A 14,353-nucleotide genomic window follows, 5' to 3' on the forward strand; every position below is an offset into this window, starting at 1 on the left:
AACCAGCATGAGTTGGAAATGTCTTCAAATTCCCTCACATGGCATTTTTTGTTGTTAGATTGCCATTACAGTTATAATATTTTCATGGTCCTTTTGCAGAATGATTTCACTACTTCTGCTGTGCTTTTAAACAGCTGTGTGTGTCTGGTTTTCTGGTGTTGTTTATAATAACAAGAAAAGAAATACATCTTCACTCTAATGTGTGCTATTACGTGTGCTTCCTCTTCCACTATTCTTCGTGACGTCATCAAAGACGTCACATGTCTTTGATGACGTTCCAAGGCTCCATGAAAGAGCATTTGAACGCTACGCGTCTGAAGCTGGAGCTGATTTGCTGCAAACGAGGATGAATGTGCACATGTTCCCAAACGTAGCAACAGCGCCCTCTGCTGGTTCATGGCGGTATGGTCGTAAGCGGCAGCTGCGGCTTCACAACTGTCTTCTATACGCACTTACCGAGTGTACTGTCACGTTTGTGTTGTTTTCATCATAACTGAACAACACAAACATCCGTATGCTGTCCTTTGACGACCGAGTTACTCCTGAAAATAAATGGATGGCGCTCCTATAGTTTATTTCTTTAGTTCAGCCACTTATAGGCTCTGCAAAGCGATTTAGTCTTTTTCCTATTCACCCGTTCACAGCCTCTTATTTTAGACACTCACAATGTGACACCAACCCCCCGGTGAACATGTGGGAGTGAAGTGTCTCATAAACACTGACACACGGCAGCTGCAGAGTTTCAGCTCCGCTACAATCCACCAGCTCCACTTGTGAATGAGCTCATCATCAGTTGCCACAAGACATCCAGAAGTTGTTTCAAATAAAAGAAAATAAATAAAGAAAATTCTATTGCTGGATATGAGTAATATGCTGACCCCCGAAAGTTTATAGTTCATAAAAGAGAGGACATTGAAAGGGAATCCATTTTACGTCATTTATTTTCCCAGAACCATGGTCTGAGGAGTGGAAACAAAGGAATACATATTAGTATAGAATAAACAATAAGCATTAAGTCGAAGGATAGAATAAAGCAGGGAAATCAAATATATAACTTAGAGCATAACAGAACACAATCATAATGAAAGGCTTACATTTAGGTCAGAGACGCATGGTATGTCCTGGGATGTTGAAGGGCTGATGGTGTGTGTGTGGGGATTGAGTCCATGTTTATATGTGAGCACACCTGGGCTGATTAGGGCGGGGGTGATGGCAAGCACCTGCAGATGGTTGGAGTGATTGGGGATTGTGGTGAAGTTGTGGTGGTTGTCCACCAGAGGCTGCCATCCTGTCAGGCTGAGGAAATTCTTAACAGCCGCCCCCACGGCAGCCCGGCTGCTGTGGTTATCCAGAGAATTTGAAGGCGGTCAGGGTGGCAGCGGTGGTAGCGGAATGAGGCGTGCTCCTGGGCGAGTGTAGGTCCGTTCCTGGATAATGACATCTGCCGGCCATTGTGCTCGAGACGCTTGGGGATCCATGACAAGGACTATTGTGTCCTCTTTGAGGTTATCAGTTGCTGTGAGCCATTTGTTCTGACACTGTAGGGTTGGAAGGTAATCACGGATGAACTGTGACCAAAAATGGTCCGCCAGTATCTGGCTCTGGCGCCAACGGCGCCGCCCCATGGACTCGGGAGCATACGTCACTTGAGGTAGAGTGGAGTCACGCCGCCCCATAAGGAGCATGTCTGGAGTCACAGGGTCCAGGTTGGCCACATCGGATGCAAGGGGAGCTTGAGGGGACCTTGAACGTTCCGTAGCCTCCCGCCAACCCTTATGAGGCCGGTATGCCTGTCCAGTTCGGGAGCAAGAGTTCTGAGCCTGCTGTTGAGAGGGAGAGGGTTGTTGGTGTGCAAGGCCTTTAGCTCCATGGGAAAGCTCTCAGCTTGGCATTGTTTGAGGAGTTTGAGCTCAGCATCTTTGTGACTTCCGGGTGACTGGCTGTGGAGCTCATTATAGGTAAGTTGTACCAAGTCCTTCCATGAGGAGTACTGAATGGAGTTGGGGGGCAGTTGACCAGGAGTTGGGACAGTGGTCAGACTGCAAAAGGTCACCCCTCTGAGCTCCGAGTGATCTGGCTGGACTGTGCTGGCAGGACGGACAGGCCAACTGTCTTGTGGTCCCATAAGAAAGGCAGGACTATCCTTCCAGCGGCCCGGTTGGGATAGGTCGGCAAGGGTTTTCCCTCTGGTTAGCCTCTCAACATGGCCAAGTAAGGAATCAGATGGATTGAGAGGAGCAGTGAACAGGCATTGATGAGCCGAGGGGCGACTTTCGGGGAGACCCTCATGGCCCTGGAGTGCCCATCCCAGCTGGGTGCGCACCGCCATGGGGCCACCCGGAGGACCTCTTCTCACTGGCTCTATAGGTGAGATCAAGTGAGAGTTGTCGGAGCCGATCAAGACCAGGGGCTGGACCTTCTTAAAGGATTGAAGGGGGACATCTCTCAGATGTGGATAGCGCCGCTTCAGGGGCTGGATAGAGTAGGTTTGGTCAATGAGGTCAATACCATCGGCTGTGAAAGCGTGCTTGAGGGGGTATCTGATCGATGGTGCAAGTGTGGAAGATATCTCAAACTGCACACTCCTCCCCTCAAGGTGGGTAAGCTCCGACCTGATGGTGCGGAGAGCCAGAACCTCCCTCTTCCCCTTCAGCTGGAGATGTTTGGCTGCGGCCGGAAGGATCATGGACCGGACAGAACCATCATCCAGAACAGCATGTGTACTGAGTGAAACGTTGTTGTGCCATAGAAGTACTGGGACAACTTTAAGAAGTACACGGTCTGAAGGGTTTGAATGAGAGAAGTATATCTTACTCCCGGAACAGGAAGGTTCGGCACCTTGCTCTGAATCAGCCACAGAATGAAGAGCCCGCAGATGAAGTCCCCCACAGTCCGGACATGGCTTCGTCAGGGTGCAATCGCTGGAGAAGTGAGAAGTCCGGCCGCACCTCCAGCATCTGTTGTCCTTCAGGATCCAGGAGCGTAAGTCCTCCTTAGTCTGGGACTCGATGTGGGCACAACGCATAATGTAATGGTCATTGGCCCGACAGAACAAGCAGTGAACGTTGGGCTTTTTGTTTGACTTCCCTGGGGGTCTGGCCTTTTGAGTAGACGGGGTCTGAGAGACCTCCGATTCCGAGCCATGATAGACGGCGGCTTGGCTCTTGTTCTTTGTAGTCTTAGGTGGCCTGAAACTGGATTGCTCTGGCTGATGACCACCGTGGTACCGCTGGACAAGGCGGTTAGAGAGCCTTTGCTGCTGGGCCTTGGAATACAGCCACCCGGCCAGGTCTCTCAGGTTGTAAGGATTCAGGGTGGCAACAGTGAGTTTGCCCTGCAGATGAAGGAATTCAATGAAGCCCTCTCTCAGATAGCGTGGCAGCTTGCTCAGCAGGCGGTCAACATGTGAGCAGCAATTCAGCTCGTAGCCAGTACGACCCTCCAAAGATTCAAGCATGCTGACCAGTAAGTGAACTTGAAGTGCAAAGTTCTGGACAGCTTGGGGGTCGTTGGCTTTAACATCGGGTGCTGTAAGGATCGCTGCTATCTCGCTTTGAGCCAGCTGATGAGGTTGACCGTACTGCAGCTGGAGAGCCTGCATCGCAGCAGTATAGGGCGCCATATGATGGCGGCAAGATTGAGCTATCATCTGAGCTTCCGGGAGCTGGAGGTGCTCAAGCAGAACGTGATATTTATATTTCTCACTCAATTGGACATGAGGATTAAGCAGATTGTCTAATGCCAGCTTCAGGTTTGCAAAGTCTCTCTCATTGTCGTTGATAAAGTCGGGTATCGAGGGCTTGGGAATGCCATACACTGCTGGCCCATAAGAACCCATTTCATCCGAAGCAGCTGGGACCTGAGCTGCTGGTTGGCATGGAACCTGCCCTAGAAGAGGTGGATGAAGAGAGTGAGTAGGAGGTGGTGACTGGAGATGGCCAGCAGGGGGCGCCAAAGCAGGGTGAGTGCCAGGGAGGGTTTCTGGCAGGAGTGGTCTGGAATAGACTGGGTAAGGCTGAGAGGGAATTGAGTGGGAATGGACCACATGTATTGGTGAGCAAAGAATTTGCTGCGTTGGGTAGACAGCAGAGGGAGGATTCTGTGCTTTAGTGGGGGGAAGTGAAGCTTTCTTCTTAACAGTACTCGGGGGGAGATTATAGAGTCGAATGTTGGTGAAGTGCTCTTCAGTAGAAGTGTCAATGTGAGATGGGGTGCGTTGGATTCTAACCAACTTCTCCTTAGGCCTCACCACCCGTCTATCCTCCGGTGTGGAGGTTCCCACATGCCACCTACTCTGTATGGCCTCTACCCCCTGCCGGCCAGTGAGCCGGTATCTGTCCTCCAGGGGTAGCAGAGCGCCTCCTGGTGGCCTAGTGCTTTCTACAGGCCTTGATGAGCTCCTCTGCTCACTAAGGGATTCAAGGTATAAGTTAGAATGTACAATTACCTCCACTGGGTCCTCTGCTTCACCCGCTTCCTGCTGGTTGTGGCCTGGGTTTGGGGGAGGGGCTCCCCCTACAGCCCCGAGATGGTGGTCCTCATCTGGCTCCTCCGTGCCACTCATCAGCAGGGTGCTTATGTGGTCCAGCAGGTTCATCCTCTCTCTCCCTTTGAGAGTGAGCTCCTCCATTTTGCTCCTCATGAGCTCCATATCTTGCTGTTCCTCCATTTCTGCCCTCCTCAGGGCCTCAGCCATACCGGCCAGGTACTCCTTGTCCCTAACTGCGGTGATCTTTGGTGGTGGCTGATTAGTAGAGGGGGGGCCCACAGCCCCATACCTCTGGGGCTTGTGCCGGTCCCGGCTGGGGTAGGTTTTGGGCCCTGCCTTGGGCCCCGACCCGCATGTTGCCTCCTCCTCTTGCTGCAGCATACTTGAATTGTTTGTTTGATGTCTCTCACTTAGGGGCAGTCAGCAATGCTCCAGCTCGAAGGACCATAAAGAAAATTCTATTGCTGGATATGAGTAATATGCTGACCCCCGAAAGTTTATAGTTCATAAAAGAGAGGACATTGAAAGGGAATCCATTTTACGTCATTTATTTTCCCAGAACCATGGTCTGAGGAGTGGAAACAAAGGAATACATATTAGTATAGAATAAACAATAAGCATTAAGTCGAAGGATAGAATAAAGCAGGGAAATCAAATATATAACTTAGAGCATAACAGAACACAATCATAATGAAAGGCTTACATTTAGGTCAGAGACGCATGGTATGTCCTGGGATGTTGAAGGGCTGATGGTGTGTGTGTGGGGATTGAGTCCATGTTTATATGTGAGCACACCTGGGCTGATTAGGGCGGGGGTGATGGCAAGCACCTGCAGATGGTTGGAGTGATTGGGGATTGTGGTGAAGTTGTGGTGGTTGTCCACCAGAGGCTGCCATCCTGTCAGGCTGAGGAAATTCTTAACAATAAACACAATCTCAGGGGAATATGCAATTTTAAAAAACAGCATGTACGAACAAACATCAAAACCTATTGTGTATCAGTGAAGGGAATTCATCTGTGGAACAACTGCAAAGATGAAATGAAATCATGCAAATCACTAAGTAAGTTTAAACACATCTTTAAAATCAATACTCTTTATGGATACAAAACGGAAATTGACACATGAACTGACAGCCAGTGACCAAAGTGCCTTGCTCAGCTGAACCACTTTTTCTTTTCTTTTAGAAGTTCTACAAACTGTCCCCTGAGCTACCGCCTTGGCGACCACTAATCTTCCTGGGGTCCATAAACTACATCAAATATTACATAAATGATAACATCTAAGACATAAATACATACAGTCATACATTCCTAGCATAACTACACTTAGAATAAAAACAACAATAACAACAACAATAATACACACACACACACACACACACACACACACACACACACACACACACACACACATCAGTTATATATGCATGATATCATAATATATTGATAACACTATACTAATACACTATAATAGCACTAATAATACCATACATTAGTAATATATTTTCAGTCACTGCTATCATTATAATAATTCTACTAATTTCAATATCAGTAATAAATTCCCAGTCATATGGTCTACAGCATTAGGTGAGCCATAAGTCGTTTTTTAAAAGTTAATTTGTTTTGTGAGCGAGATATGTGAGGAGGTAAAGAGTTCCAGGACATTATTGAACAACAGATAACTGAGTGTTTGAGTAGATTAGTTCTGGAGTTGGAGGTATCAGGTATCCAGAGCTGCATTTCTGGTGTAATGGTTATGTCTGTCTCTAGTATTTAGTAATTGGTTGAAAGAATATTCAGGTGTCTCATCTAAAAAACATCAGGATGTTGTAGCTTAGTTTAACTTCAACTGTGAACCAGGAAAGTGGGGAGTGCATATCCGCTAAATTTGTACGCAGGGGCGGAGCAGGGGTCCCAGCCTAGGGGGGGCGAAGCATTCTAGATGGGCCCTTGTGGCCTAAACATCCCCGTTAAAACATAATCGCTAAAAGAATGCCACAGGTCAGCCCCTCTGACACACAACCACAGCAGGCGACATGGTCAGAACCATCACATGAGGTTTCAGCACCAGGGATTTACCAGTCATTATGTCAAACCTAATTATAAGCCTAATGCAGACTTTAAGATATAAGTATCAAACTGCAGATAAAAATCAAATGACATCCAGTGATGTCTATGGAAGCTCATTTCCACCAGTAAAAGAAAAAAATAAGATGAAATCTTAGCCTTAAAAATAGAAATATCCCCACGGTAAGTCATAATTATGACATAAAAAGTCATAATTTCAACTTTCTATCTCATAATTATGACTTTCTATCTCATAATTATGACTTTCTATCTCATACTTTCGACTTTCTATCTCATAATTTCGACTTTCTATCTCATAATTATGACTTTTTATCTCATAATTATGACTTTCTATCTCATAATTTTGACTTTCTATCTCATAATTATGACTTATCGTGGGGATATTTTTATTTTTAAGGTTAAAGTTTTCATCTTAGCCATAGATGTCGTATTCGCCAAGTAGCACAATTCAGACACACGTGTTCAACCTACACGACAACAGTTTACAATGTGCGACGACATGTATTTAACACAATGACCTAGCGACACAGCGGTCAAACAGCAACAAACAGTGTAGGAAAGGCCATATGTTCAGCATTATGACAATGTTATCAGAAATAATTAATATTATGACAGCTTACCAATGATGGTTTCATCCAGCGGTGAGCAGAAAATCATAACAAAACATATTTCCATCCAAGAAAGGCCCCCCCTGACCCCCCGCCTGCTCCGCTAGTGCCTGCAGGGCTACCTTATTCGCACATTCGTGGAGTTTAACCCAGTGAACGAGAGGGTCGCTTCCCTGCGCCTTCTGGTGGGGAAAAGGTCCCGCACTGTTGTTTGTGCCTACGGGCCAGGCAGCAGGAGTATAGCCTTGTGGGACTCCCTGGGAGAGGTAGGTGATGGTGCTTCATTGTTCTACTGGGGGACTTCAATGCTCACGTGGGCGATGACAGTGATATCTGGAGGGGTCTGATTGGGAGGAACGGCCTCCCCGATCTGAGCCCGAGCGCTGCTCCGTTATTGGACTTCTGTTTACATAATTCAGTTGTAAACAAATGTAAACCTGTATGTATGTAAACCTTGATTTAAAGGAACTGAGGGTTTCAGAGTTCCAGATCTGTGGAGCATAAAAGCTGAATGCTGCTTCTCCATGTTTGGTTCTGATTGTGGGGACACAGAGCAGACCTGAACAAGAAGACCTGAGAGGTCTGGGTGGTTGCTATGGCAACAAGTCCCTGATGTGTTTTAAAAAAATAACAGAAGTATTTTAAAGTCTATTCTCTGAGGTGCTGGGGAGCCAGTGTAAAGACCTCAGACACGTAGTGATGTGGTCCACTTTCTTAGTTGTGGTGAGAACCCGGACAGCAGCGTTCTGGATTAGCTGTAGCCGCCTGGTAGGCTTGCTAGGCAGACCTATGAACACATGAACTAGGCCTATGAACACATGAAATAGACCTATGAACACATGAACTAGGCCTATGAACACACTGTAGATAGAACAGGCCAAGTAGGCAGAGCACCCGGTGGGGAAGATCCTCACAAGGAAAAAGCACTGGAATTAAAGTTGCAATATGCAACTTCTGAGAGCTAGCAAGATTTGAAAGTGCCGCCTCCTCTAAGCCCCGCCCCCTCCTCCCCCTCCCGTCAGCGCTCCGTCCAAAGCCACGCCCCCACAAACTTTGAGGAACGCGCATTTGCAGGAGTCGAGGTTTCCAGGACATTTTGGACAGCACATTTTCAACAAAACTACCCCATGTCTCATTCACCTGTAAGCGAGGCCGGTTTTAGGGGGGGGGGGGGGGCAGGGGTGGGCTGTGCCCACCCAAACGTGCATTAGCCACTTAACCATTAGGCCACTGGCTGGGTCACTGATCCAATTCCTGCTCCACTACATATAAATTATCCTTCAAAACACATTTTATTCACAGGATTAAAAAAAAAAAGAAAAAAAAAATTAAATTGTCATTAGCTTTGTAAAGCCTGATTTAAGGTTCTGCGTTCAACCAACGCAGAGCCTACGCCGTTGCCGTGACGACGCCGTGAACCCTTCAGACTTCTCCGTCACTCCATTTCTCCGTGGTGCAATACCCCCCAGAGCGCTACTTGATGATACTTTGATACTTTGTTTAGCTTCCAGCCTTTCTCAGTGGATCAAAGAGAAAAGCACAACTATTCTGCAAAAAAACAAAACAACCCAAAAAAAAAAAAATCACACACACACACACGAAGAAAAGAGCGTTGAAAGTTCACGACTGCTTCACGAACCGGAACTGGAAATGCGTTGCTACCAAGCAAACCAATCACAGCCCTCTCGGTCTGCGTTGGGTCTGCGTCGCCTCGATGCGTAGTTAAACTTTTTGGGTGCAGGTCAGGCTACGGCGTAGCTATGGAGAGCCTCCCGCGTAGCCGCGTACCCTACGGCGTAGGCTCTGCGTTGATTTAACGCAGAACCATAATTCAGCCTTAAGTCTATAACAGCATTCACTTCGCTTTTACAGTTGACCAGCTGGTCTCAGAAGCAGAGGGTGTCATTAGTAAAGCACTTTTTTCTTACATCCCTCAGATTAAATTAAATTTAACAACCATCATTCATTTATATTGATAAAATCACATGAACAAGGTACTACTGTGGGACACTGTTCTAACATTCTGACATTGACTTCCTGTTTGTTTACAATGGTGTTACTGAGCAGGAAACTGAAATCCAACAAAAAACGAATAACTTTATTCAGAACAGAACAATAACAGAACAATGATGAAAAATTTTAGATTACAATAAAAACATTACAAAAAAGGTTACTAATTTACGACCAGAAGCATAACTATTTAAAAAAATATATATAAAACTGAACTTATTACAATTATACCAGATTTCCAGATACACACATTTTATTCAGTGTGAACACGTTGGTGACGTCTTAAATGACCCGATTGAGTAAAAGCTGCCCCACACTGCTCACATCTGTACGGCTTCTCTCCAGTGTGAATGCGTTGGTGCCTAGTTAAATCACTTGATGTGGTAAAAGCCGCCCCACACTTCTCACATCTGTACGGCTTCTCTCCAGTGTGAATGCGTTGGTGCTTCGTTAAAGCACCTGATGTGGTAAAAGCTGCCCCACACTGCTCACATCTGTACGGCTTCTCTCCAGTGTGAATGCGTTGGTGCGTAGTTAAAGCACCCGATGTGGTAAAAGCTGCCCCACACTGTTCACATCTGTACGGCTTCTCTCCAGTGTGAATGCGTTGGTGCGTAGTTAAAGCACCTGATTCAGTAAAAGCTGCCCCACACTGCTCACATCTGTATGGCTTCTCTCCAGTGTGAATGCGTTGGTGCGTAGTTAAAGCACCTGATGTGTTAAAAGCCGCCCCACACTGCTCACATCTGTACGGCTTCTCTCCAGTGTGAATGCGTTGGTGCTTCGTTAAAGCACCTGATGTGGTAAAAGCTGCCCCACACTGCTCACATCTGTACGGCTTCTCTCCAGTGTGAATGCGTTGGTGCGTAGTTAAAGCACCCGATGTGGTAAAAGCTGCCCCACACTGTTCACATCTGTACGGCTTCTCTCCAGTGTGAATGCGTTGGTGCGTAGTTAAAGCACCTGATTCAGTAAAAGCTGCCCCACACTGCTCACATCTGTATGGCTTCTCTCCAGTGTGAATGCGTTGGTGCGTAGTTAAAGCACCTGATGTGTTAAAAGCCGCCCCACACTGCTCACATCTGTACGGCTTCTCTCCAGTGTGAATGCGTTGGTGCGTAGTTAAGGCACCTGATGTGGTAAAAGCTGCCCCACACTGCTCACATCTGTACGGCTTCTCTCCAGTGTGAATGCGTTGGTGCGTAGTTAAATCACTTGATGTGTTAAAAGCCGCCCCACACTGCTCACATCTGTACGGCTTCTCTCCAGTGTGAATGCGTTGGTGCCTAGTTAAATCACTTGATGTGGTAAAAGCCGCCCCACACTGCTCACATCTGTACGGCTTCTCTCCAGTGTGAATGCGTTGGTGCGTAGTTAAATCACTTGATTGGGTAAAAGCCGCCCCACACTGCTCACATCTGTACGGCTTATCTCCAGTGTGAATCTTCTTATGTCTCTTCAAGGATGAAGAAGTGGCGAGGACTTTCTCACACTGATCACAGGGGTAACCTGTGGGCCTCTCTTGGCCTTTACGTTTCTGTAAAGAAAAAAAGAGACTTAGATCCTGTTGTCGGTTGACCCGTCAAAAGTTTATTCAGTTGTATTTAATAGCTTTCTATCATGGTGTTTGCAGTGAAACAATGAAACCTTATTTTTTAGGGGTCATATTAACCATTTATTAACCAGACAAAAACATTCAAATAAAACATCTCGGTAGGTCAGAACAAAAGTGTAAGTGGTGAAAGTGCTGAAACAAAAACCCTTAGAACACATTCATCAACTGTTTATCGAAGCCACTTGAGATGACCGATCTCAAACTTTCATTAGAAATTTTGTCTTTAAAACAGTTTTGACTTCAGAACTGGATGTGAAAACTCAGTTTTATTACCTGACAAATGTGATGTCAAAAACAAGTCCCTATCAAGATAGAGATGCCATAAAAAGGAACAATTTGGGCTATAAACGAGCCCCAAAGCAAGAGACATGAGACAAAAACAACAGTTCAGCAACCTGAATTTATTTGTTGCTACTGTACTTTCAATGAACATACATGACAAGCAGCATGGAGGCCTGTGGTCTTATATGTCAAATATGATTTCATTCACTCTTTCAGCTCAATTACCTTATTTAAAAACACAAATAAATTAAATTCATTGGGCATTAAAAGTATGAGATTCATTTATAAAATTGAAAGTTTAAAGTCCCTATAAGATCCAAATAGCTCACAGATGAACATTTGACGACTGAACATAAACGGTGCAATAAAAAAATTAATTGGGAGTTATGCGAATGTGTGAGGAATTAATAAAGAAATTCTTTCAGTTAGTTATTTGAAAACACTAGTGTGGAGAAATCTTGTAGTTGTCAATGAACAGAGTTCGGATCAATGGAGGTTTTTTATTGGATATAAAGTTATCTGAGTGCATTACATTTTTTTTGCTAAGGTGTTTTTTGTATTATCACACTGGGTCCTCTGACAGGACATAGTGTGGGAGATGCTTTTTTTCCCCCTTCTTTCCTCGTGTCATCTTTTTCTTACCTAATGAAAGGGCGGTGCTGACCCATTGGCTGAACCCTCAGGCACCAGCTCTCCATTTTTGACATGAAACACACTTCTGCTGATGTCTATGTACGGCCTCGCGCCCCTCAAGAATGTTCTTCTTATTTCAGCAAAGATCCTTTCTAAACCATCTTGACACAATCTCTCGTTATAATCTTTAATGATTAATTGTGTCACCTTGTGAGTATGATCCAGTACAATTGGATGTAGTACAGAAGTTTGGGCTAAACAGAGTAAGCGACCGTGTGTTGGAAGTGATTTGTGTGATTTGAGACAGGCTATGTCCTCCCAAAAGCTATGGTTTTGTGCCTTATTAGAGGATTTCTTGTTCAGCATTCAGAAATTCAGCGGCAGAGGGATTTACAGTGGTCTGTCTGGAAAGAGACTGGGCAGTGGCATCCAGTAATTTGGGGTAAGTTTTGAAACTGTTAGGATTTGGCACAGTAACAGCAACGTTAACACTGTAACAGACATGACTGTTGACAGTCATCAACAGATGCAACAGTTTCAAGGTTTAGGCCAAGTATCTGGAGGTTCGCATAAAAATGCTGGGGCATTGATCCATCCGTTTGGGAGGAAAATATCTGACGGGAATAAGCCTCTTGTAACCATCAGCAAGAACCAGTGGAGCACAGTGGTTCAGTCAGTCCACAGTGTAATAGTTCAGACTGGCAAAGTGAATTCTGTCCTGATTAGGTCACAGAGGCGTGCACCAGTTAGTGGAGCACATAAATCCAGTCTGGGTACTGGTAGCTGTTGCTTGGGTGAAACGTGTGAGCAAGCAAGAATGAAACTTAGCTTGATGTGACCTTTGACATCCTTAGATCTGACATATGCAACAACACCATATGCTTGTTCAGACGCATCAAAAAAGATATGGGTGCCTCGGACGGTGGTAGGACGGTCCATCTCTTTGGAGGTATAGCAGTGTGGGATTGTGATTTGAGGAAGATAACAAAGCTCCTTTTCCAAAGAATTCCAAGCTGTAAGAAGGGGATCACCTAACCTAATGGATCATACAACAGAGTTACTACATGTAACGCAATGTTACATGTACTAACGGTCAGTCTTGCAGTTCCACAGCAGTCCCAGTGTGCGCTCCTGAGGATCAGCCTGAGCCAAGGCCAAAGCTCACAACTGTCCAATCTTGCCTCAGATGGTAAGTCGTTAATCACAGCAGAATCATTGCTTGCCCACTGATAAATGTCAAAGCCCCCTGTAGTGGCTATTTGTCCTCCAGGTGAATTATAACAAAGTAAATAAATAAATCAAAATATTCAACTCAAAGTATCAAACTATAATAATCAAACGGCCACTGAGACACCTAGGGAGTGGATTTACGCAGGATACAGAAAGTCCATTGTCCAGGCAAAAAATATAGTTTCCAATGGTTTATTTTCCTGGCAAACAAACGAGCAAAGATCTCTGACGCCTCTCTTGCCCTGATAAAAAACCATCTGCCCTCCCAGGTGCCCCCCTCACCAGTGTCTGCCAACCCATATATAATCTCACCTGGTGCGCTCCAGCTACCCAGTACCTTCAAAATAAAACATGGTTAAGTAACAAAATAAACTTAATCAATACTAAATATCATAAACAAATTAAAAGTGTATTCCCAAAACTAGACCACAAAAACTAACTAAATAATAAATGAATTAAATAATACAAAAGTGACAAAATAGCTCCTACACCCCCTACTAAAAGAGTAGTTCTCAATTTGTCAAAGTGTCCGAGCTGTCACTGATGAAGGAAAACTTTGCAAGAAGCCAATTGAAGGTGTACCCAGAAACCACACTCAAGGATATGACAAGCTGAAGAAGGTGTGGGGTAGAGTGTTCGGGTTCCGTGTAAAGCGAGATCTTGTGATCCACCCCTCCCAGCCTAATTGATTTAAGTTAGTCATGTGCCCTTATACTGGTTAGTGATGCACCGAAATGAAAATTTGTGGCCGAAACCAAAAATAATGATAAACACTTGGCCGAATACCGAATAATACCGAACAGTGTTTCCTCGCAATTTTTTATTTATTTTGCCAATTCTTTCACCATTGCATAAATCAAATAAATGTACAGTGAAATACCCGCCAGTCACAATTTGTCTTACTGTACTTATTGTATTTTTCCTCATAATCCTTTTTCATTTTCTCCCGTTCAAATCCAATAATCGGGTCGCGGCGGGGCTGATCTCCGCAATTTGAAGCCTTGTATAATAATTGTAAAAGTCTGGGTTATTTTCTTGGAGGATCTGGTCATATCAGAGAGTGAGGGTTCGTCACCGCATCGGTAGTACGACCTTTTCTCTGCTGTGCGTCCCGTGACGTCTCCATCACCAAGCGGTTTCCCAAATCCAACTCAGCCTGGATCATTTCTCCTCTGCTTTTCCCCACATCCAAGTAATGATCTGACATGCTGACATGTTTGCTACATTTAACACCGCACGCCCCTCACTCCACACTGTTCGCTGTTTGATTGCCTCACCTCACGCCGTTATTAATTGTTCGGTTTTTTCCCCACTTATTCCACCCAAAGCCGAAAGTGGTTTTTTTTTATATTTTCGGACGAAAAATTTCGGTTACCGAACATTTGGTGCATCACTAAT

General features: G+C 45.2%; 1 protein-coding gene across 1 annotated transcript in view; it reads right to left on the minus strand.

Moving 5' to 3' along the window:
• Positions 1 to 9,051: 9,051 nt before the first annotated feature.
• Positions 9,052 to 14,353, minus strand: part of LOC133444906 (zinc finger protein 135-like) — a 29,668-nt gene continuing 24,366 nt past the window's right edge. Inside the window, exons 3-4 of the mRNA XM_061722798.1 lie at positions 9,571 to 10,732; positions 9,052 to 9,065 (exon numbers count right to left, since the gene is read on the minus strand). Coding sequence (XP_061578782.1) covers positions 9,052 to 9,065; positions 9,571 to 10,732 — 1,176 coding nt within the window. The remainder of the gene's footprint in view (positions 9,066 to 9,570; positions 10,733 to 14,353) is intronic.

The sequence above is a fragment of the Cololabis saira genome, chromosome 5, assembly GCF_033807715.1.
Source record: "Cololabis saira isolate AMF1-May2022 chromosome 5, fColSai1.1, whole genome shotgun sequence".
NCBI classification, from domain to species: Eukaryota; Metazoa; Chordata; class Actinopteri; order Beloniformes; family Belonidae; genus Cololabis; species Cololabis saira.